Source organism: Electrona antarctica (genome assembly GCF_951216825.1).
Source record: "Electrona antarctica genome assembly, chromosome: 8".
NCBI lineage: Eukaryota > Metazoa > Chordata > Actinopteri > Myctophiformes > Myctophidae > Electrona > Electrona antarctica.
In genome coordinates, this window is record NC_136789.1 from 2,415,692 (window position 1) to 2,438,899 (window position 23,208).

Below are 23,208 nucleotides of genomic sequence, written 5' to 3' on the forward strand. Positions count from 1 at the left end.
GTGTGTATATATACATCATCACCAATTTATCACTCTGTTAATAAATAAAAGATGCTGTGTTCTGCATTGTGATAGTCATTCTTATTCACTCACGTTCTTTCATGTAAAATAATTTGTGTTCTGTGTAGTCTACACTCAAATTGAAGGATCAGTTCAAGCTTTTTGTTAAGGCTTCTATCTACATTCAAGAGTGCATATGTTTGCATTGTATACCATAAATATCTTACAAAAAAGGAAACCAATATTGATTGCACATTTGCCATGTTTTGTCCATGCATTCTGTATTTCATATAACTATAAGAATTTAGATGTGAACTTCTCTTTAGAAGACCGTACCACATTCATAAGACTTTGTATTGCATTTTTGTCCTGTTTGGTGTCTAGAGTCCAGAGTCTTGTCCTTCCTTCTGGCTGTTGCTTAATAGCACTTCATATTTGCTTATTCCAGTAATTAGATGTGGGCGTGTGCCTGTGTGCAAGCGAAAGAGTGAGTTAATGTGTGTATAATGAAGTGGGCCTATCAGCATGTGTGGGGTAGCTACACAATACTTGTCACGTACCAAAAATCATGAATTACATTTAATCACTTTAGCCTAATATTTTCTAAAATGCCAGTTTTCAAAAAGCTCACAACAAGACTGCTTGTAGATCTGTTAATCCTTCCATTACCATGCATGGATGGCCACAGTTATGAAGGCATCAAACTACTAAATGGTGTTTCCCCTTCGATATAAAAGTGTGGGTTGTGCAATACAACTTCTAATGTAAGATTATAGGTTACCTGTGCTCCATACCATTGTACAGTTAACCAAAAGAATCATAAAATCCCATAATATACTGTATTATGCCAAACACTATTAATTAAGTAAAACCTTATCTTCACAATCAGTCTCAACATGAATCCTAATTGATTTGAAATTCCCAAATGTAGGTAATTTTGATTAATTATTGTCTTATAAGGGTGATTTAATTTGCAGACATTTGCAATTAAAACAAGACACGGCCTAATAGAAGTAGTGTCTTCCATGTGGATCTCAGACTTTGTGTTGCCAGTCTATTAAGACTTTGTATTACATGGCTTGGTTGAATGCTTGATTCTGATTGGTCAATCGCTGAATTCAGAGGTCTGTTATAAGGGATAATGTCTGCCTAGGTGGTCATTGTCGGGAGATAATTCACCAACAGGGGGTTTAACCACGGACGCGAAGCGGAGGTGGTTAATCTCCCCGAAGGTATACCAGCGTGACACATGGTATACCCTGAGTATACCATGTGTCACGCTGGCCGTGGTCTGCCCGGAAAACCAAGGACAGTCTAAGAAGGATGAGACGCGAAGACCGTACGGGCGACGCCATGTTGCTTATGGTGCTCCATGGAAGGAAAGAAACATGCGCAATGGGCTATATGCAGCCAACACTTCCGCGTTCAGCTTCCTTGGTCTCAACTGCGCATGTTTCTTTCCTTCCAAAGCAACATGGCGTCGCCCGTACGGTCTTCGCGTCTCGTCCTTCTTAGGCCCAATCCCAATTGCCTCCCTCAAGCCCTGAGCCCTGAACCCTCATTGACTTTAGTGACGTCAGCTGTATAAGTGCTTGAGGGTGAGAGGCTGCAAGAGCTCCAAATTGTTGTGAAAGGAATGGGACAGCACTTTGAAGATGAGTCCGCCATTCATGACACTTTGCATCACTTTATAAAACCTGTCCTTATTCACAGCCAGTGCCTACATGCATGACATGTCTATCATGTCTATTTATGTCGTTTTATTATTAGTTTAATAAATACACTTTCCTGTGTGATAGGGGTTGTAATATTCATATATAATAATATTAATCATAAATTGCATTTCCATATTATTTTACTTTGCTCATTAGTCATTTCTCATCATGTTTCCCTTATTATTATTATTGTTATTAAATATATACCCTATCCTTCCATTCCGTCTCCCTTTGAGAACAGTGAGAAAGCACTATTGTGTTTGTTGACATTCTAACCGCGGTACATAACTAATTTGCATACTTAAATGATTGACGTTCGGAGGATCCCCCTCATTCCCCTGGTAACGCTATGAACTGTGGGTAATTTCTTTGCCAAAGTCAGCTAAAGTCAGCATCGATGCTGACTTTGGCAAAGGGCACATAAAGGGGCGGGGCTGAGCCCTCACTGACTTACCGATTTCAAATGGGACATCCCTCAAGCCCTCGCAGACTTCACATGAACGCGCAGCTAAGTCAGTGAGGGCTCATTGAGTCAGCAAGGGAGTGGATTGGGATTGGGCCTTAGACTGTCCTTGCGGAAAACAAGGAAGTGAATTGAATAGAATCCATTTTCGGGTATTACTTTGTCTATTTCTCGCTCAAATGTTTTCAAAAACATTGTTGAGAGCAATGTTTAGCTGTAAATGACATTGTGTGTGTGTGTGTGTCTGTGTGTGTTTTATAACACACACACACACTGCTGAATGCTGCGATTGTTATTGACCAATCAGAATCAAGCATTCAACCAAGCCATGTAATAATTCTGGATAATGACCGCTCTGCTCTATAACAGACTGATACCTAATCAAACCCTCAGGGCACCTGCTGTGCCCCGCTTGATTTACTGCTGTTTCCAACATGACAGCCATGTAAACACACAGACAATGTCATTTAAAGCTAAACATTGGTCTCAAAAAATGTTTTTGAAAACATTTGAGCGAGAAATAGACAAAGCAGTAGGCCTACCCGAAAATGTATTCTATTTGATCAACTCACTTCCTTGTTTTCCAGCAGCTGGGCAGACGCCGGCCAGCGTGACACTTAACGAATCCTTTCATTACCCCAAGCAAGGAAATATCTTGTTTTGTTGTGTTTTGGGTCAATTTATTAATTTATGTATTAAGTAGCATGTAATAAGCGGGATATTGTCTGCCTTCAGGGTGATTAACCACCTCCGCTTTGCGTCCGTCGTTAAACCCCCTGTCGGTGAATTATCTCCCGACAATGACCAAAGCAAAGCAAAGCAAAGTTATTATATTTACCCAGGGTATCTGGGCTAAGCTCAAGAACTTGTTTCCAGCCAGGCCCTGCTCATAGAACATTTCATGGTAGTGGTTCAATGCCTTGCTCAAGGGCACTTCAGCGGTGGTAATTTTAACGTGTCGGACCGGTGATTCGAACTGGCGACCTTCCGGTATCAAGACCGCTCCGCAATCCGTTCGGCCACCGCCGCCTGCAGACATTATCCCTTACATAATAAAAGAGCATAGCCGCTAGCCGCACACTCGTAGCTGCCGAGACAGAAAGATATGAGCAATGTTTTGGACAGACTAAGCTACCTTCTTAATCTTCACGGTAAAAGAGGACTCTGTGGTATGGTGTGGCATTTAATACAAGGATGGCACCCATTGCGGATCAGCGGGGAGTACTATGATGACGATGATGATCATCTCCATATTTGGGAAAAGTTTCAAAAACTTTGGCGCTAAACAGTCCAGTTGGTTTCCGGGCCCGAGATTAGCTTCTGAAACACATTCAATACAGAGTTACAGACCCTCAGATATGGCTCGGCCATGAATCACACTGTCAATAAATAAATAAATCACTGTATACTAATAGGATATAGCGTTGTTGGGATTTGTTTGCCACTCTGAATAAGAGAACCACTAAACTGAAATCCATGTAAGGAATTTGGTTTGGCACTTGTGGTGCAACAACTCATCATTTTAACAATTAACACAGGCATACAGACAGCAGACTTACTGATATTGCAGAATATACAGACGACATGCATTCGATAATAATACCCATAGAATCTATGGGTATTATTATCGAATATCTATGGCATAGATCAACACACTTATACCTGTAAGATGTATTTTATTCACATTGTATAGGCAAGAGAGGCCCTTCCCTCATGTCAGTATGGAATCAGGATGTTAGATTGAGGGGCAGGGCGTCCAGCCTGTTAAATATTGACTGGATGTGTAATAATTAACTATTCCCCAACTCCTGATCTCAAAAACTGGCTGCTCTGCCTCTCAGGCCCATTGTATTGCTGACGAGTTCACCCCTAAACTTTAATCTCTCTGCTGTTATATTTTTGGGAGGATCTCTCGCTTTTGGTTGTCTTACTCTTGTATGTATGGTCTAGAGTCTTGGTGCTATGTGTTTCCACATGTCTGTTATACCGCTCTAGAATGGTGTCTGCGTCGAGGCCCCCAGCCGCTCCTGAAATCTTTGGCCTCCTCCTGAGAGATCCTCTGGGCTATAATGGCATCTGAAGGTGAGTACATTTCAGGTGCAGTTCCTAACATGTATAATTTAATGTGCAGTATGTCTTATTCTATAAAGTAAACTACTACTTCCTGGGTTAAATCCTCACTTCCCTATATGAGGCAAGTGTAATATTTGAGGAAAACTAGCCTAGGTTTGTTCAGTGTGTGCTTTAGCTTAAAAAAGCATTGATTTCTCATCCATAGTGGCTAATATATCTCATAATTCACTAATTGTATTAATTTGAAATGTAAGAAATAGTAGGCTATTTCGCTGTTTGGCACTAGTAGAACGCGGTATATGGAGTAGGCCTAGTTCTAAGAGAGAAGAGAGAGAAGGAGGGGGGCAGAGAGATATAGAGGTGGGATCAAGTGATGAGATAGTTTGATTAAAAATGACTATGAAGGAGAATAAATCACACAGCCAACTGTGTGACTAAAGGTAAGACAAACTATTTTTAATTGCTTTATTGTTTTGTTTTTCTGAAGGTGCATGCAGAGGTGGACAGAGATTTACTGCCAGGCAAAGTCTACAGAGATAGACTAACAACAGGGAGTGTCAGATATGAAGAGAGGGTTGAAAAGGAAAGCAAAATAAAATAATAGTTGAAGAAAAATAAAACTTAAACTAGGTTTAAACTGACAGCATAACTTTCAAAATGTGAAACATCTTTTGGATTTATGAAGTAAAGGAAAATGATTATCAGTCATATGAGAGGTTCAAAACTTAATAGCTAACTGTCTGACACACCCATTGTTCACCCATTGTTCACACATTAAAAAGGCCCTCATGTTGACTAGCACCATAAAACCTGTGTTATCTGCACAGGCCTTGGCCCTTTGGCCATCCTGTTGGAGGAGTGTTACTGATGATGCCGTCTATTTCAAGTCATAAAACTGGGAGGAGGAAATCAATGGGTCAAAGTCAGTTACAACTCCAGGCTGCTCAGATAAATTGAAATCTCTGTTGCAGAGTCCAAGTCCTGACTTGACACCATTGCAGTTACTTGTACTAACTTTGTCTTTATTCTGCTTTTCGTTTCAGATGTTCCAGGCAGCACCGGCTCACTACCTCTGGATGGGGACAGGAGACAGTGTGGTATACAGTACACACTGTACACACCATGTCTACAGCAGTGCTGTCTCTCACACAGAGGAAGGAATTGAGTATTGTGGGGGTCATTGGCGCTCCCTGAATGTAACAGCAACTCCATGTGGAAGTTGCTTCTGTTCCAGTGGAAGTGCTGTTACTTACAAGGAGCCACCGCAGACAACTGTGACGCTCAATCTGTGAAGACATGGGGTAATAAATATAGCAGAAAAACTTTGCCCTGATGTCGGACGCATTGTAACTGACATTATTTTACCTGTAAAACTTTTTCTCAGTCAGACAGTCAGACTACATCCTTGTAGCTCTGTGATGGTTTCTCCTTTCTGTTCATAGTAGATAGACCTTTATTGATCCCGCAGGGGAAATTCCGTTGTCATGGCAGTACCGTAGATATGAAACACCAGACAGATTATAGTAAAGAAAAATATAAAGCTAGGAGTAAAACATTATAATCGTAATAATAGAAAAGACTAGACATGTACTATAGTAAGTAAGAGATTAGGAATAAAGTACCGGAACCAGGAGATTTAGGGCTACTACAGTAGTCTTAATTGGCCTTGTGCACTTCAAATGCCTCGGATTAGCATGGTGTATGAGCTATTAGGTATTATAGATATAAATGTAGTCAAAGCACACTATTATTAATAGTATATTAGCAGTGGTAGTAACAGGTATAGGCTAAACATAGTCAAACTTTACATAGACAATCTGCCCTGTAGCTGTCTGTATGTCAATCCACAGTGGATGGTGTAGCCTTGTGTAGCCATATTAATATCATTAGTCTAGCTATGCGAGGCAAGTACAGATCCAAGATGGATCCATGGTGTATCGCAAGATCACAAAACAAGAAAATAAATGGAACATTTTACATTAGGGTTAGGGTAATCTCGATTTGGGTTAGGGTTACCCACATGTAGTGACAACAGATGTAAATGTAGAATTAGGTGGCACCTTGGTCTTCAAGCAACTACTATTGCTATTATACTCTCCTGGTTTCTGACCCTTCTACTGTCATCTAGGAATTATCAAATTAAGACAGACGTGGAGTGGGCCCGGAAAAAGAGGCAACAATAAACTATATTGTAGCATGGTTAAGGAGCGATGTTGATGGCTTCAAAGTTCACTATTCAATGCTTTTATGCATCCAGGGAGGTGGTAAACTGCTGATAAAATGCTGTGTTCATAAAAGGAATTTGCTTTGGCATTGTGTCACAACCCATCATGATGAATGTATGATTACAGTGCCAGACTACAGCAATATGCAGGATTTCTTCTCGGACATGACACAACCTACATGCAGACATTGAGAGTGTCAGAGTGGGAAGCGTTGAATGGGAAGCTGGGTGATGACCTATGAATTGACAGCCAATGCTTTATGACGGCTGCCTGTCAGTTTTGTAGGCCACTCCTCAGCTTGCCTCCAAACATATACAGTAATTGTACAGTATTGCAAGGAAGCTTTGGTGATATACTGTGTATGTCACATGTTTTCAAAGAGGGAACTGCCAGGGGACCCAAAGGGAGGTTGTACATAACATATCTAAAGCTGTTTGTGCTATTTTAAATTTTTGAGGGGCGCTAGTCCCTCCTATTCTCAGCTTTGTGTCTGTGTGTACCACAGGAATTATTTGATTGGCTGAGCACGGCATGTGATGTATAATGATAAGAGCGCCCCTCACTTCACACGACTGTGATTTTTATTTTAGTTTGTTTTTTTTAGTAATTTTGCTATAGGGGCCACAGCCAGAGGCTAATGATATTTGAGGGTCCTTGGCCCTGGTAAAATGTTACAGGTGAGCTGGTTGTATCTGCATTTTATACTTTTTATATAATATATATATATATTTTTTTCAAATAAAAACTGGGTAAATATTTCTGGGTGGATGAGTCTGTCATTTGGCCTGTGAACAAACATTACATTTGATACTTATATGTGATTACTTTATTTACTGCATGTATTCTGTAAATGTGATTTACGTATGTCCATTTTGAGAATTAATTCCAAATTGCAAAGTTACCCCCACGTTCATTGTCTGAAGGTAATTGTGGACATAATACCAGGGCTGACCATACAATGTTGATTATCCAGACAGGAGTGGCAAAGGTTAAGATTACAGTAACCAAAGCTTCACATAAACGTGATGAAATGTGGGGATCCTTATTTTACCGTAATCACATGTGTAGCCTACTGTAAACATATCAGCACTAAGCCAGCTTTCAGTTACTACCCTGGGTAAATAAAGGATTAAAAAAAAAAGTGATTCATATCAGCAGAAGAAGAGTAGATACAATATACGAAACAAGAAAGATCAAGTTAAGGTTTAAATCTGTAATTCTTAACCCTCTATGCTAGAGGCAGTGTCTGGTAAGGGCAGGGTGAGAGGGCAGTCCTTTCTGGAAGCAAAACCGCATGGGACACAGTGCCACCAATTGGCAAGATAAATATAACTTTTTTATTGTGTTTAAGATTATGCACATGCATATAACATTATGCATGTGCATGAGTATACAAAGAAGTATGTTTGATTGTTTAAAAACGAATTATATACCAAAGCTGTGTTAGTTTTTGGTCATTGACTCAGGGCAACATTGCAGGTAGGCCTATCATCCATTCCAAATAGCAAGCATTTTCATGTCAAGGACCCCCATAGACCATGGACTCTGATTTTAAAATATTTGGTGCCAGGGACCCCAATAACAGATTATTTTGTTAGATTAGATTTTGTACATAATATTACAACTGAACTGACTGTATTGTAGGTGGGGACGGGGAGATAACATTGGAGAAAGTGTATCCTATGATTTGAATACAATAGTCATTCTCATACATCATCTCACTGGGCTGGTGAAATAATAGTGAAATTAAGGAAACGGGGAGAGAGATGGGGGAAAGACACGCAGCAACGGTCGTCGGGATCGGGACTCGAACCCGCAATCTGGATTACCAGTAGGTGCCCGGACTGCTAGGCCAGCCCGGGCCCCAGACCCAACTTTGACAACCTTGGCATGATTGGCCCTTGGTTTCACACTGGGACAGATTGTTTTTTTAAATGTTTGTTTGTGGCTTTCGCCTTAATTTTATATTTGTATAGAGGGATAGACAAGTAAAGGCCGTCAGGATCGGGAGTCGAACCCGCGGCACACTACTCTCTTTACTGTCATTTTAACCACATAGGCCTACGTCATACGACATAGCAATAGAGTTTCATGATTCTACGGAAATGCCAATGGACATTGTAATTAATAGCCTTGCTAATGGACTAATACTTTTCATTTCAATCAATGAAAGTCATTTTAGATTTTAGCATTAGGATACCAAAAAATATAAGAAGCAGCTCGTCAACCTGCTATTTTCGAACATTTTTTAAACATCTTGAAAGTGTTTAGAAGGCATTTGTAGAATCGGCGTCAGGTCTTAGAAGGGGGGGGGGGGGTGATGACATATTCGGAAGAAAACACTGACATCTGCCGGGAGACGTCAGAAATGCACTTCCTCTGACACCAGAACCGCGCTAAAAGGACTTTCCGGCGACGAGAGAGCAGAGCAGCAGCAACACACACACACAGAGCGGACAGCAGCATGGCATCCAGCACCATGTCCAACGGCCAGGAGAAGAGCGCTTCCCTGAACGGCGAGCCGGCGACGAAGCGGCCGCGGGACTGCAGCGGCTCTGCCGCCGCGCAGGAGGCCCTCCGCACGCCCCGGGAGCCTCGCAACAAAGTGACGGTGGTCCTCGGGGCCCAGTGGGGGGACGAGGGCAAGGGGAAAGTGGTCGACCTGCTCGCCATGGACGCGGATATCGTATGCAGGTGTCAGGTAAAAAACAAAAGAACAAATGCCGCTACAGTGTATCCGGACCGGTCACCTCCTCGCGTGGTTTGCTACCCAAAATATCGGCTAGCTGTTAGAAGGTCAGACTACATAGTAAATATTCATGCTGTGTGTGGCTGTAGGGCTCTCTAACGTCAGCGACCTGGATACAAAATGGCCCTGTGTGTGTGTGTGTGTGACTCCGTCGTACCACAGTGTCGCTCACGCGTTGGGAGCTTGTACGTCTGTCTGCTGCTTTCGGTGAGGTACACGGCCGTACAATGATGAAATGCAAACACCGGTTATATAATTTAGCATAGTAGTAGTATGTGAATTCGCGCGTGCGTGGGCAGTTACGCCTTTGATCTTTTAACGTGTGAAAGAAGGTGGTTGTCCAGCGGTGGCCGAACGGATAGCGGCGCGGCGCGGTCTAGATACCGGAAGGTTCCCAGTTCGAATCAGCCGTCCGACACGTTAAAATTACCACCGCTGAAATGCCCTTGAACAAGGCATCAACCACTACGATGAAATGTGTTCTATGAGCAGGGCCTGGCTGGAAACAAGTTCTTGAGCTTAGCCCAGATACCCTGGGTAAATATAGATTTCATTTCATTTCATTTCACACACCACGGTAAGGGATCTATAACAATACTAGGCTCTCATCTGTGGCCTTAAAGCAGCCTGTCGCACTTCCTGTGGTGTGAGAACTTTTTCAGCTTTAAAGCTGCAGAGAGTGGTAATGAAATAAAAACGAATTGTTCATGTAATCGAGTCTATTTTACCACGAGTGTGAACAAATACATTGAACATTCAACATTGTATTAACAGATTGCAGAATGGGTACAGACAGTTCAAGGAAGGTACAGCAGGTCAATACAAAAACTGCCATGAGGATAAAAAATACTTTTTTTTTAGATCAGGGTCCTCCATTTTCAATTCATCAAATCTTATCAGCAAGATGACAGATAAGATAACCAATTGCTTATAAAGTTGCAGCCCAACTTGTTTTATTGAATGAAACGGTTAGTTTATCCAATCTGTATCAATGGTACAGTATGTCCTCACATCTCCAGGGATTGTAGGTGGTGTGTGTGCCTACTCTTCCAATGAGAAATATAGACAGTGTAGTGTCTGTTAGGAAAACTACCGGGTGACCAATCTGGGTTCACTTCAAATCCCAGAGGTAGTACATTAAAGTCACAGATTGCAGCTTTACTTTCTACAGACAGTTTATCGTCTCATGATGGCTCGCTTCCCCCCCCTTTTGAATGGTGATGGTCCTTACATTGTCACACCATCATTAAATGCTTCTATAATTGTGTTCTCTCCAGGGCGGTAACAATGCAGGTCATACCGTGGTGGTTGATTCGGTGGAGTATGATTTCCACCTGCTGCCAAGTGGTGTGCTGAACAAGAAGGCACTGTCCTTCATTGGTAGGTCACGCTGCTTGTCACAAATTCTTTCACAGCTTCCTTTGTTCTAGTAGCGCAGGGAGGAGGAAGTCCCTTGGATTTCTCAGCCCTGTGACAACAGTGTCACACTGTGCAGTGTGTGACCTTTTGAATGTACCACAGTACACAGTAAAATTCTCTGCTAATTTAAGTCTGAGAGTGTACTAATGCAGTGGTTCCCAAAAATGTTTTAGCTCAAGACCCGAAAGAGAAATTAGTGTTTGCCAGGGACACAAACTAGTGAAAATAGCAGATCTACAAGCTTGTCGCTTCATGCCACGTTGTGAGCTTGTAAATTGTCTGTTTTCACTATTATGGAAGTAATTCATGTTTTGTTCATACTTTTTGAAAAATGTTGGAATTGTTTTAAGTGATAAAGGAGGGTCCTGACCCACTCTTTGGGAAACTGTGTTCTAATTGAACCAAATGGACCCTTATGTGTAAATTTGTGTGACTGAAGAGAGCATAAACAATGTGCATGCATAGTTTGCATACATACAGTCTGCTTCAGTAATATTTTCTGTCTGTAACACAGGTAATGGGGTGGTGATACACTTACCTGGTCTCTTTGAAGAGGCTGAAAAGAACCTTGCAAAAGGAAAAGGTATGCTTTAAATGGAGTGTGTTAAATCATTTGGAATATATAATTGAAATGCGTGATTTTTCTTGTCCAACCCTGCAAGGATGGGAGGAGAGGTTAAAGATTTCTGATTGTGCTCACATTGAATAAATAATTAATATGTGATTTCTCTTGTCCAGCCCTGCAAGGATGGGAGGAGAGGTTAAAGATTTCTGATCGTGCTCACATTGGTAAGTTTTATTTGTATTGCCATGCATATCTCAAATGTTGGGAAACTCTTGCAGACTCCACATCATGTGATGTGGAAAAAGGGGCGAGTTTCAATATAAATAAATATTGCATAAGAGGAAGGAACCCACTCGCAAAGCCCCTCTTTCTCTCTCTCACACACGCACGGTACAATATTATAAACAAGGATAAAACTTGGTCAAAGGCTATGGTAAAGATTCTGTAAAGAATCTAAAGATACTGTATAGTAATGTTACACTAACATTTTAAGCCTGCTTGGAGCATGCTAGGGACATTAACTTCAAATCAGCTTCAGCAGCTCTCGACTTAAGTCTATCCACAATGCCCACTTCATAATTTTTGTTTGTCACAATGGCAGTTTTTTTCTGATGGTCGGTTGATTTTCCTTCTGCAGTGTTCAACTTCCACCAAGCTGTGGATGGGATCCAGGAACAACAGAGACAGCTACAGGCAGGAAAAAAGTAAGTGTTACTGCTAAAACATAACCACTCAAACCCTATACTTAGCTGACTACATTTCCATGCACTCAATACTAGGCCCTCACTAAATAATCGTAGTCAACAATAGTCAATCTACAAGCTCACAACACTGCATTGTGATGCTTTGTGAACTTGTAGATCTGCTCTTTTTGCTGGATATTAGCCTCAGAATAGGGATGCTAGGGTGTGTTGTATTCATTTAACCTTTGGCACCACAAAATTGCTTATTTATCTGAGCTAAATCTTGACAAATATGCACTACTGATGAGAACTTTTGTGTCATTATTTTGCTGTTTGTGATCCAGTTTGGGAACAACCAAGAAGGGCATTGGCCCCGCCTACTCCTCGAAAGCAGCTCGGAACGGTCTGAGAGTCTGTGACCTTGTCTCTGACTTCAAGGTCTTCGAGGAGAAGTGAGTGTGTTGATTTTATAGTGATTGTGGGGTTTGGACAAATGGCCAAATATATTGAATATGCTTGAATTAAATATTTTTATGTTTTGGGTAATTGTGTACTTTTATAAAGACAAGAAGGCAAGAGCAGGGTGCTGGAATCGAACTGGAGACTTGGACACAGTGGAAAATAGAATAATTGTGTGCAGTACGCAGCACCCTGTTTAAACATTTCAAAACAATGGAAGGACAAATTCTTGTGGAACACGATAATGTAACTAATTTGTGCTTAGTAGGAAGTATGAGTTCTTATCTTGAATGGCAGATTGCTTAGACCAAGTCCCTTTTTTTTTTTCCTTTTTTTTAATGCAGGTTCCGTGTGTTGGCTGATCACTTCCTGACAATGTACCCTAATCTGAATGTGGACATTGATGGTGAGCTGCAGCAGCTGAAGGTGAGTGGAGCTCAGCATGTGATTTCTATCTTTCCCTATGCCTGTAAGAGTGGACGCTATTCTCCTTGTTTAAGATACAGTAGGCAACACAGCAAGAAATCTGAGGAGATGGGATACAACAGTGGTTCACAATGGTATGTGAGACACTCAATCCGTGCCTTGGGATATTGTGACAACCACATTATTGCAGTTTATACAAATTATGTACAAGTTTAATTTACTCAGAACTTTGTGTCCATCCCAATTTAATTCTATACCCCAACAAATCCATTTCAATTTGGCTATGTGCTAATATCCCCATGCAGTGTCCATGCATTCTACTGTTTCTCAATAGTATAGTCCACAGACTACTAGTGGTCATTGGCATAATTAGGCCTGTAGGTGGTCCTCCAAGGGAAAATAAATTTAAAATGTAAATTCATAAATAAAATACCTTTTGTTAAATGTATCAAATATGTCAAGTCCAACTGTAAGAAAATATTTGAATTAATAAGTGTGGTGTGGGAGAATACAATACTTATAAATTGTTAAATGATGACTGTTAAGGGCTTGATTTAATTTGTTGCATGATACTAAAACATATCAAGCCCAGGCATAACAGAAATATGCTAGTGGTCCAGACAATGTATGAGTGAGCAGGCAGATGTGATTATATGGGCTCAACTCAAAGTTTATTTATAAAGCACATCTAAACTGCTATACAAGGCAATAGAATAAAACATGCCACAATAAACTTAAAGTACAACAAGGTAGAAAACTGAAGAGAATGCAGTTTTATATCGGCTTATTTTCCAATAATGATGACTCAATCAGGCAATCTGGTAGACTTCCCCTTCTTGAGATTCTAATTCCCTTGTCTGTGAAATATCTTGACCTCTGACTTCCCAGTAACTGACAACTTAGTGGGCTTCCTATGCCAAACATTCCAATGGGTTTCCCCAGGCTTTATGTTTTTAGCCAAATGAAAATAAAAGCCTGGGTACTGAGACAACTGACATGGACTTGTCACCATGTCATTTAGAACACTGTTCCTGGAAGAATACAAAAAATCTACATTACCTACAAATGGTAAATGCATGGTCAGGGACCACATGCATGATGCAATACCTCCACGGACCACCTCACCTGTTGAACTGCAGTATAGCAATGATTACTATCTAAATATATTTAACTTTTTCACCCCCCCAAAAAAGTAATAACAAGCCAGCAAAATATCTCTGGACATGAAATGTTTTCAAGTCAATTTAAATTCCATATTTTCCAATGTACTGTAGCATAATGAAATGCATTAACTTAATCCATGGTGATATGGTGCAGTACATTTAGGCGATAAAAATAGATTATGGCACTGGCATTCGTCGCTGCCCAAGGTTATCCAACCAAGGGTAACTGTGAATTTCCTTTGTGGTAATTTGTCATAAACAAAGCGAAAAGGAACTGTGACAGCCATGCCGAGTTTTATGTCTGCACCATATGCTGAGTTCCACAGTGACTTCTCTCACAGTGACTGTTCAGCGCACTGTCCGTAGCACTTTTGCTTTGACTGATTGGACCTGTTGTATCAGCCTGTGGGGTTATCAGACTTCCCTTTCTCTGTCCTTTCATCACCCTCCTCCAAAACATAAATGCAGGAGGGAAGAAAATGCAGATTCACAGTTATGTAGTACACCCCACATTTACCTATGGAATGGTTCTGCTGTTTTCTACAGGCCTATGCTGAGAGATTGCGTCCTCTAGTGACCGATGGGGTGTACTTCATGCACAAAGCTCTTACTGGACCCACTAAGAAGATCCTGGTGGAGGGGGCCAATGCCGCCCTCTTGGATATCGACTTTGGTGAGCGATTGTGGGATCTCGCTCTATCTCTCCCTCCATCTCTATTTATTTGGGGGCGGGGAAGCGTGGTGATGTGCCATTAGAGATAAATAAACCTGCACATGTATGATGTTAAAGCCTGGTTTCCATTTAATGCTCAGTGCCTATAATCTAATAATTTGCACATGCATGCTCACTCAGACCATTTCTCGGTCCTCTCTAAACTGGATCGCCAGCAAAGTGAGTAGCCTCAAGAGCCAGGAAAATTAATGAATAAATAATCAAAATGTTCTGGGCAACACACACTTAGAATTGAATAATTAACTTCTTAATAATTAATTGCTTCATGTTTGTCTAATTATCACTGTCCTTTTAATGATGGTGCAGACATAAAACTGACGGAATTGCTTTAACATTAAGGCTTTTTTCCCCTGTTTCTCCCAGGGACTTATCCATTTGTGACATCATCAAACTGCACCGTGGGAGGAGTATGTACTGGGCTAGGTGTGCCACCTTCCCATGTGGGCAGAGTATACGGTGTAGTGAAAGCTTACACCACCCGGGTGGGAGTTGGGGCATTCCCCACAGAGCAGGACAATGTGAGTAGAGGGACAACATTGATCAGTATCCGTTCATTAACCACTTTCAACCTGGTATCCCTATTTTACGTATGTCCATTATAGGCAATAATATATATTTAAAAAAGCTAAAATATCAGCTTTATACAAGCTCACAACATGTCGCATCGGGACACGTGAGCTCGTTGTGCTATTTTCGTTAGTCGTTGTATGGCAAAGTATAACCTTTACGGCGTTAGGTGATTAATGCCTGACTTGTGCCTACATTATAATGGAGAAAGGTCCCACTCAAATCGGGTTTACCTTTTGGTTTATAGTGTGACATACCCCCAGGAAGAAGATGACTCATTGTCTTTTTTTTTTTACCGAGATTAGTCGAGGCAAAGGGAACGGCCTGTTTCCCTTTAGGAACCTAGGCCATCTGGAGTGAGAAAAGGGCATCAGACCTGAAGTACAGGCAAATCTATGGCCCAAGCAGGTTCACAACACTGCTGACGTATGAGCCAGCACCACCTCCAGTTAGGAGCAGGGGCTGGAGTTTCAGGACTGCATTTCTAGGACTCTAGTTATTTATGTCAGGGACGGAGTGCTTAATTTATTTCTCAACATCCTGCATATGTGCAATTTCAAAATGGGTGATAAACTATTTTGTCTACCATGGCTTACCAAATCGGACAAGTGCTCGTTGTCGTGCGGGGCCTTGTTCAGGCAAGTCTCAAGCCCTTGCTGTCGTTACCTGCCTTGTTTTCCATTATTGTATTAATATTTTAACACACAAAAGCCCATCTAAATTTAACATAGAACTCAATCCACAAAACCACTCAGACAATGTCTGTAGATGGGTTGTTAATGTTTAAATATGGTTATTTCTGGTCTGGACTGTGAAGCTGCCAGGGTTGTATATTTGCTGGGGTCGTAGGTCTGACATGGCTTCTTAATTTTAGCATTACTATACATTTCTGACTTCATGTTAATTTGCATATTTATGCATGGTGTGACAAACACAGAATTAACTCTTTAAATCTGCAATCCGTAATTTATGTCCTCTCCTGACAGATGGGAGTAATTGTAACTGGCACATTGGGAAACCTGGGCGTCACAGTTGCAATTACAGTAACCTTTACCCCTCATTCAAGAGGGAATCCCTGCTAGTACAGGGTTAATAATATTCAGCTTCAGGCAGGGCTACTCATCATCCAGGTGGTGTCCTTCACAACATCAGTGTCTAAATGTATCAATGGAAGAGTAGAGAGACCGCCTTCAACCTCTGCAGATGTACTTGTCATGTTCTTTACCACACAGATTGTTTAAAATACAGTTTCATTCATGAAAATAAGTTCCGGATTGCAGCTTTAATGTCAATCCATTACTCTGTCCCATTGATTGGTGCTCACGGCTGACTGTGTGCATTCTCTTCTGCGATTCAGGAAACTGGGGAGCTGTTGCAGTCCAAGGGGAGGGAGTTTGGTGTCACCACCGGCCGCAGGCGGCGGTGTGGTTGGCTGGACCTCATCCTTGTCCGATATGCACACATGGTCAATGGCTTCTCTGCGTAAGTGAGCAGTCATCTTGACTTGATTTTTTTTGCGAATGGAGAATTGAAACCGCAGCATGTTTTTATCTGTATAATGAAACTATTCCAGTTTATTTGACCTGAGCCTACAGTATATCCTGAAGGGAGTGGCATAGATTTAGATAAAGGGGTGACAACAAAACCATTGTCATTGACTACAACTACAGTTGTCTTTAGTGTTATACCTCATGTGTTTTTGATATGTGCCAAAACAATGTGATGGTTTCTCTTTGTCTTCCAGCATCGCTTTAACGAAGCTCGATATTCTGGACACGCTGACCGAAATCAAAGTGGGTGTGGCGTACAGCGTAGATGACAAACCCCTTCCCAGCTTCCCTGGTAGGTAATACATTTATCATGTAGGGGTGGAACTCCTTCCCTGGTAGGTAATACATTTATCATGTAGGGGTGGAACCCCTTCCCTAGTAGGTCATACATTTATCATGTAGGGGTGGAACGGTCATGATTTGGTCTAGTGGCACAAACATTTTATTAGTATGTGTGTGTGTGTGATATAGTCAGTGTATGCACAAGTCCAGTTGTGATGTCAGTGGTTTGAATCCCTTCCAAAACTGATGTGTTGCATATTGTCACTCACTAACCAGGTCTTTACCGTCTCTCTCCATTGTGCTGTAATGAATCGCAAATGATGTGGGTGATCGTATTATAAACATAGTATTTTTGCAATATTTGAAACAAAATCACTGCAACAAAAGTATGGAGGTGCTGATCAGAAACTGATATATCAGACATTTAAACACAATGGTTTGTGAATGTGAGATTAAATAAAGGGCCCAATAATTGTATAAGCAAGATGAGGATGGAAATGGCCTCATTTCTATTGACAAACTGGCCTGAACTGATGCTTTAGGACAGTGGTTTTCAACCAGTGGTCCAGGGACCACCAGGTGGTCCCCAGCTAAATGATGGAGAGTTGGTAACCAAATGGACCCTTATTTTTTTTAAAACATGTTTATTGATTTTCCTTTACAACATAGTGTTTTCAAAGCAATTATTCACATATTTTCCCCCCACAACCACATGGCAGCAGAAATATTAAACAAAATCAGGAAATGTCCATAAACACAACACATACAATTACATACAGTTAAACAAACAAATGGACCCTTATTAGATAGTTAACTCTTGAGAGTGTAAAAAAAACATTTGACACTCATTGTGCACGCATCATTTTAAAGTCTTGTTTCAGTCGGAATGGTAGAAAATCCGTCTCAGTCTGAATGCAACCACCTGATATAAATCAGATTCCATGTGACTTGTATTAGACTTGTTTGTGTTTAGACTTATTTAAACTATTCGTAATCTGATCTGGATGTGGCATGTGAATCTGATTCAGGCTGGATATCGCTGCCAATCTGAACACATAGATCTGTGACAGATCCGATCTGGTCACTTGCAAATGCAGTGTGAATGGTCAGGCCAAAAGATGAGATTTGAGAAATTAAGCAGATTTGACTGGATGTGACTGCAGTCTAAATAGGTCCTTGGTGCCGCCGTAGAATAAGTCATTGAAGCATGGACCGCTTTCCCATAATTATAAGCAGCCAATACTAAGTAGAACAAAGTCAAGTAATCCATAGTTCTAGGAGACTGTTCGTCTGAAGTGTCACTACAATGGGGACAAGAGCGTAGAAAAGTAGGACAAGTCTGAGTTGAGATTTTAACCCATTTTGACCTGGGAACGATTCTATAAATGTCTTCTAAATCCTGACAGTTTTCTGAAAAAGTTATGTTTCTATGTCAGTGGTTCTTTGATTTTTCAAAAATAGCAGACCTACAAGCTGCGCGCTATGAGCTTGTAGATCTGCTATTTTTCAATAGCTAAAGCATAACATAATGCTAACACCAAAAGGGGTTCCCGCCCAAAATGGGTTAAAGGGTGGAAGTGCGTTTGATTTTGGGAGGGGAGAGTGTGGCACGAGGCAGTTCTTACAGAGACAAGTTAAATGTGCGATTTTACGCATGTCATTAATGAGTTGAACCCCCCCCCCCCCTTTTTAAATCAACAAAAGGTCAAAAATAGTGAAAATACCAGATCATTACAGTCAAGCTCACAACGTGTCACATTGTGACGCTTTGTGTTCTCCAGTAACTGTCTGCAATTTACTGCAAAATGTGAGCTTCTACAGCTGTCACTCAGCCATTACATGCTCATGGAGTTTGTGTGAATAATGTTGCTGCTTGATGTTATGTTGCAAATGTACCTGATGTTGCCGCAGGCTGGTGGAATCAAACATGACAAACAAGATTCACTTTGAAGAGCGACTTCCTCATTATGTCCCCTCAGATTCTAATTGGGTTCTTCTATTTACATACAGTGCAAAGCTCTTGTTTTACATGTGGCACAATATGGATTCAAAATCATATTCCAATATTTGTCAAAGGTTGTGATTCATGTAGATACTGATTCATGTAGATACTATGTACCATTTATTTAGGCTTATTTTACTCTTCTCCTAGAAACCCTTTATGCTTAGAATAAACCCTAACCAAATTTTCGTAATCGTACTGGGAAGGCATCGGAGAGATTTGTATGTATTGAGGTGCAATAGCAGATTGACAAGCTCACAATGTGATGAGTGGTGAGCTTGTAGATCTGATCTTGTATAATTTGCCATTTTTAGCAAAAATCATCAATGTTTGACAACTCTTGAACATTAACAGGCTACAAAATGTTTCTCACTATTAGCAATGTGCTTCTATTCCAGCCAACATGGATGTTCTGACCCGGGTAACGGTGACATACGAGACGTTACCCGGGTGGTGTTGCAGTACCACGGGGATGCGGAGCTTTGATGACCTGCCCTCCCAGGCTCAGAGCTACATCCGCTTCATTGAGGATTTCCTGCAGTTGCCAGGTTGGTGAAAACCACACTCCTATTTTGGGAAAAAAAGCTTAGCTCTGTCTGATATAATCCCAATAGTGTGTGTCCGTGCCCGCACCAGAATTCAGATGGGTCAAAGGTTTGTTTCATGTAGCTGGGCAATTCATGTAGATGGTGCATGTTATTTGCCGTGACTAGGTTCTTGAGCCAGCGACGGCTACATTTATTTATTTATTTGACGGGGACAATGCTCATTAATCAACATTTCAGTTTTCACTTCCATGTAAATGTGCCAGAGTTAGCCATAAACTAATTTTCATCTGTAGTCCCTGAGCAGGCTCTTAAAAAGGTAGTAAAACTAAACATACAATGACACATACAGTACAATACAATGCAATACAATACAGATAAAAGAAAGACGGAGTGTATAGTGTGCCAGCACACAACACCATGTGTGCATATGTACATGACATCACCTGGCTTAATAGGAGAGCATCTTCTGTAGTGTTGTTACATTAAAGGACCATACCGCTGTCAATACATGCATGCGTATATCATAAATAAACATGGGCCAATTTCCCATTAATGCATTTTTTTTGGTTGCAATGTCCCCCAAGTCTTTAAAACATCACTGAACATAATGTCACAAAAAAAATGTGAAATAATTTCTCCGGGGACCATCTTTGGGTAGACTTTTCAAATCCATCCATGTTTTTAAATGCACTTCATCTTTTCTCCAGGGATCATCTTCGGCTAGACTTTTCAAATCAATCCATGCTTTAAAATGCACTTAAACGCAGAATCCATGCAATGATATTGTGTGTTGAAGTATGTTTTGAAGTCTGCAAGTTGATCATGGTCAGCAGTAATATCTGGTGATCCATTTAGAACCCAACCTTTTAACTTGGCCAGTACATCATTACTTCCCTTTGGTGTCTCAAAAATCGGGATCCTATCCGACCAAAGGTCTGGCATCGGTCGGGCTCTAAAACCATGAGTCCTAGTCAGTGCATGGGCTTAACATGCCAGACCACTGCTACTATGGTTTTGTATGGAATGGAACTGTTTCTCAATTTGCATCCGTATTTATCATTTTGTGCTTTCAGTGAAATGGGTTGGAGTTGGTAAATCCAGAGAGAGCATCATCAAGCTTTTTTGAGCTCATTTGAAGAAAGGGGATTGGGGAAGCTCTCCGTCTTTCCAATGATGAGAACAGCTGCCCGGACAAGAACTGTATGTTTCAACCCCTAATAACATGCCGAGTTTAAAACTCACAACTATTGTGCTACACAAAAGAAAACGCATCACCAGCTAAATTACTTTTTAATAGCTTTGTTGCATCGTTCACATTTCCAATAATTCCTCATAGATGCAATTTTTTTCTGCATTCCACAGAATCTTTTCTATATTTATTAGGCTGTTAAATTTTAATAGTTGATGATATGGTTCAGTCAGTCTTTGACTGCACCCAGTCTACATTTTCAGTTGTCACATCTGCAGCTCTAGGGTCAGCGTTGCCCAGTTGGGCTGATGTGTGCAATCCTCAGTGTGTGGCTGTTTGCAAAACAATCTGGTGGATAACAAAAATGTAAAGAGAGCTGGTGCACATGGACTCACAAGTGTAATTTCCCCATGTTGGTCTCTCAAATTGAAATTGCTCAATGATGCTGACATGTCCAAAATTTCCAGGTTTGATTGTGTAATATACATGCCAATATCAGCTTAAAATTGCTGTCTTTATTTGATGCAACATTTTAAAACTTTTATATAATATGTAGGAAGCCGAAGGGTTTTCCTTTATGTACATAGGCTTCAATACAATTCCAAATGTTACCCATAGCATTCCATTCATAATTCATAACGATGAATAACCTTTTACTGGTTTCAATTGAAACAAATAAATGTGTTCTGAAACTTGTTGTTCATTATTAGTAGTTTTTTTTTCTTTCTTTCTTGAGCACTGGTTCACAATGTTGGGTCCAGCAGGGACCTCGCGGTCCAAAAAGGGGCCGCCATAACTGAATGGGTATAGGCCCTTTGGGAAACGGAAGGTTCACACCCCTGTCTTTGTGTTAAGTGTCCATGAGGAAGACACCCAACCCCCTGACTGCTCCCCAAGTGTTGTACTACTCACAGAATTACCTGGAGGTGTTGTGGGTGGACTGATGACTGCAAATATGTAATGTCAAATATTTTGGACTACGAGGTTGTCACCTTTTCCCTGCAACATATACAGAATACCAATTGAGTAAGTCCCAAGATGGAGGCCCCAACATTTTGTTGTGATGGATTATTATAAACTGGAAGTGTATCATGCATCCTTCTATCTCTCACCACCACCACCACCACATCCTCCACTGGTCAGCTAATACTTCATAATTTCTTTTCTTGCTCCTTCATCTCCTCTTTCATGCTGACCTCCCCGCTGTGGTTTAAAAGCTTTTTCAGTGCATGCAGGGATTAGGTTAATGTGCAGACAGAGTAGATTCCTTGGTCAGATCAATTGAAGTGTGGGCGCATGCTGTTGGTTCTCAGGTGTGACACTGTCTGGGTGTTTGGATTTGGTCAGGCCTTTTTGGCCAAAGTATCTGAAGGAAAACATGATAGCTGATAGCATGTTTTTCATGCCATGGTACTGCCAAGAATATGGCATGGTATACCTCCATGTCTATTCCAGGCCCACCATGTGTCCTGTGCTGGGTCAAGATGATCTCCAAAGGATGCAATCCCCCTTCCCCCATACCAGCGTACATGCATGTTCCATTTCCACATGGCAAAGGACCACCTGTCCCACACACAGACCAACTCCTAGCCCGCAAAATGCTATACTATATCATACAAGTTATCATTCCAAAATGTAATTCTTTGAAAATTGATAACTGGTTCATGGTCTAAACATAGGCCTACTCCACGTCAGATTTACTTGTAAAATATACTATTATTGGCCTGGGTCGCGGTCGGTAATCCAGCCTGACGGCATGTCGCGGGATCGAGTCCCGATCCTGACTACCTTTGCCGCATGTCTTCCCCCCCCCCCCCCCCACGTCTCTCTCCCGCTTCCCTGTCGTAACTATTAAAATCTACCTTGACCTATTTCTAGGATCCTAGTGTCAGGGATCAGAGCACTCATTTTGTGAGATGAGCTCCTGCCCTATATGCTACATGTCTCGGCAAGGCTTACAGTAAGTTTTAACAGCGGGCGACAGCCAGATGAATTTTCTGCAAATGCATTATTTGTCTATGGGCCCCGGCGATTATCGCCGATAGCAAGTGAACGACCGATAGTCAAAGTGGGCGGAGGAAGATAAAAATAATTCAACTTTTCGGGCGATTAGGCGATGTGCCGGCCGATGCTCGCCCGCTGTTAAAACACACTGTTGTGCTGCATTCACATAGGGTCAGGAAGACGTCAAACCGGAAGTCGTTTAAGTGGACGGGAGCAGGCCGGTAAACGGGACAGGACGGCCCGGCAGCCAGAACTGGCAACTGTAGCGGCAGACAGCATTGCCGTTCAATGTTAAAATATTTATTTATTTTTACCGTTCCGTGCTGTACAGCACGTGGTGCTGTTTGTCGTCTACCGCTTGCCTGATCCCATGTGAATGCAGCATTAGTTATT

The 23,208-nt window shown here is 41.3% G+C and overlaps 1 protein-coding gene across 1 annotated transcript; it reads left to right on the forward strand.

Moving 5' to 3' along the window:
* The first annotated feature begins 8,859 nt into the window (after window positions 1–8,859).
* Window positions 8,860–21,506, forward strand: adssl (adenylosuccinate synthase, like). Its single transcript, XM_079508186.1, has 13 exons — window positions 8,860–9,177; window positions 10,503–10,605; window positions 11,159–11,227; window positions 11,383–11,433; window positions 11,847–11,913; window positions 12,237–12,344; window positions 12,696–12,777; window positions 14,487–14,613; window positions 15,037–15,191; window positions 16,598–16,722; window positions 16,985–17,082; window positions 19,473–19,622; window positions 20,696–21,506. The coding sequence occupies exons 1-13, from the start codon at window positions 8,941–8,943 to the stop codon at window positions 20,746–20,748; spliced, it is 1,425 nt and encodes a 474-aa protein (XP_079364312.1). The 5' UTR covers window positions 8,860–8,940; the 3' UTR covers window positions 20,749–21,506.
* The last annotated feature ends 1,702 nt before the right edge of the window (window positions 21,507–23,208 follow it).

Excerpts from the sequence above, each read along its gene's own strand:
- adssl (XM_079508186.1), top strand. The coding sequence starts at position 8,941 with ATGGCATCCAGCACCATGTCCAACGGCCAGGAGAAGAGCGCTTCCCTG. Across the intron at positions 12,345-12,695 it reads TTCAAGGTCTTCGAGGAGAA|GTTCCGTGTGTTGGCTGATC; the intron begins GTGAGTGTGTTG and ends TTTTTAATGCAG. Across the intron at positions 14,614-15,036 it reads CCTCTTGGATATCGACTTTG|GGACTTATCCATTTGTGACA; the intron begins GTGAGCGATTGT and ends TGTTTCTCCCAG.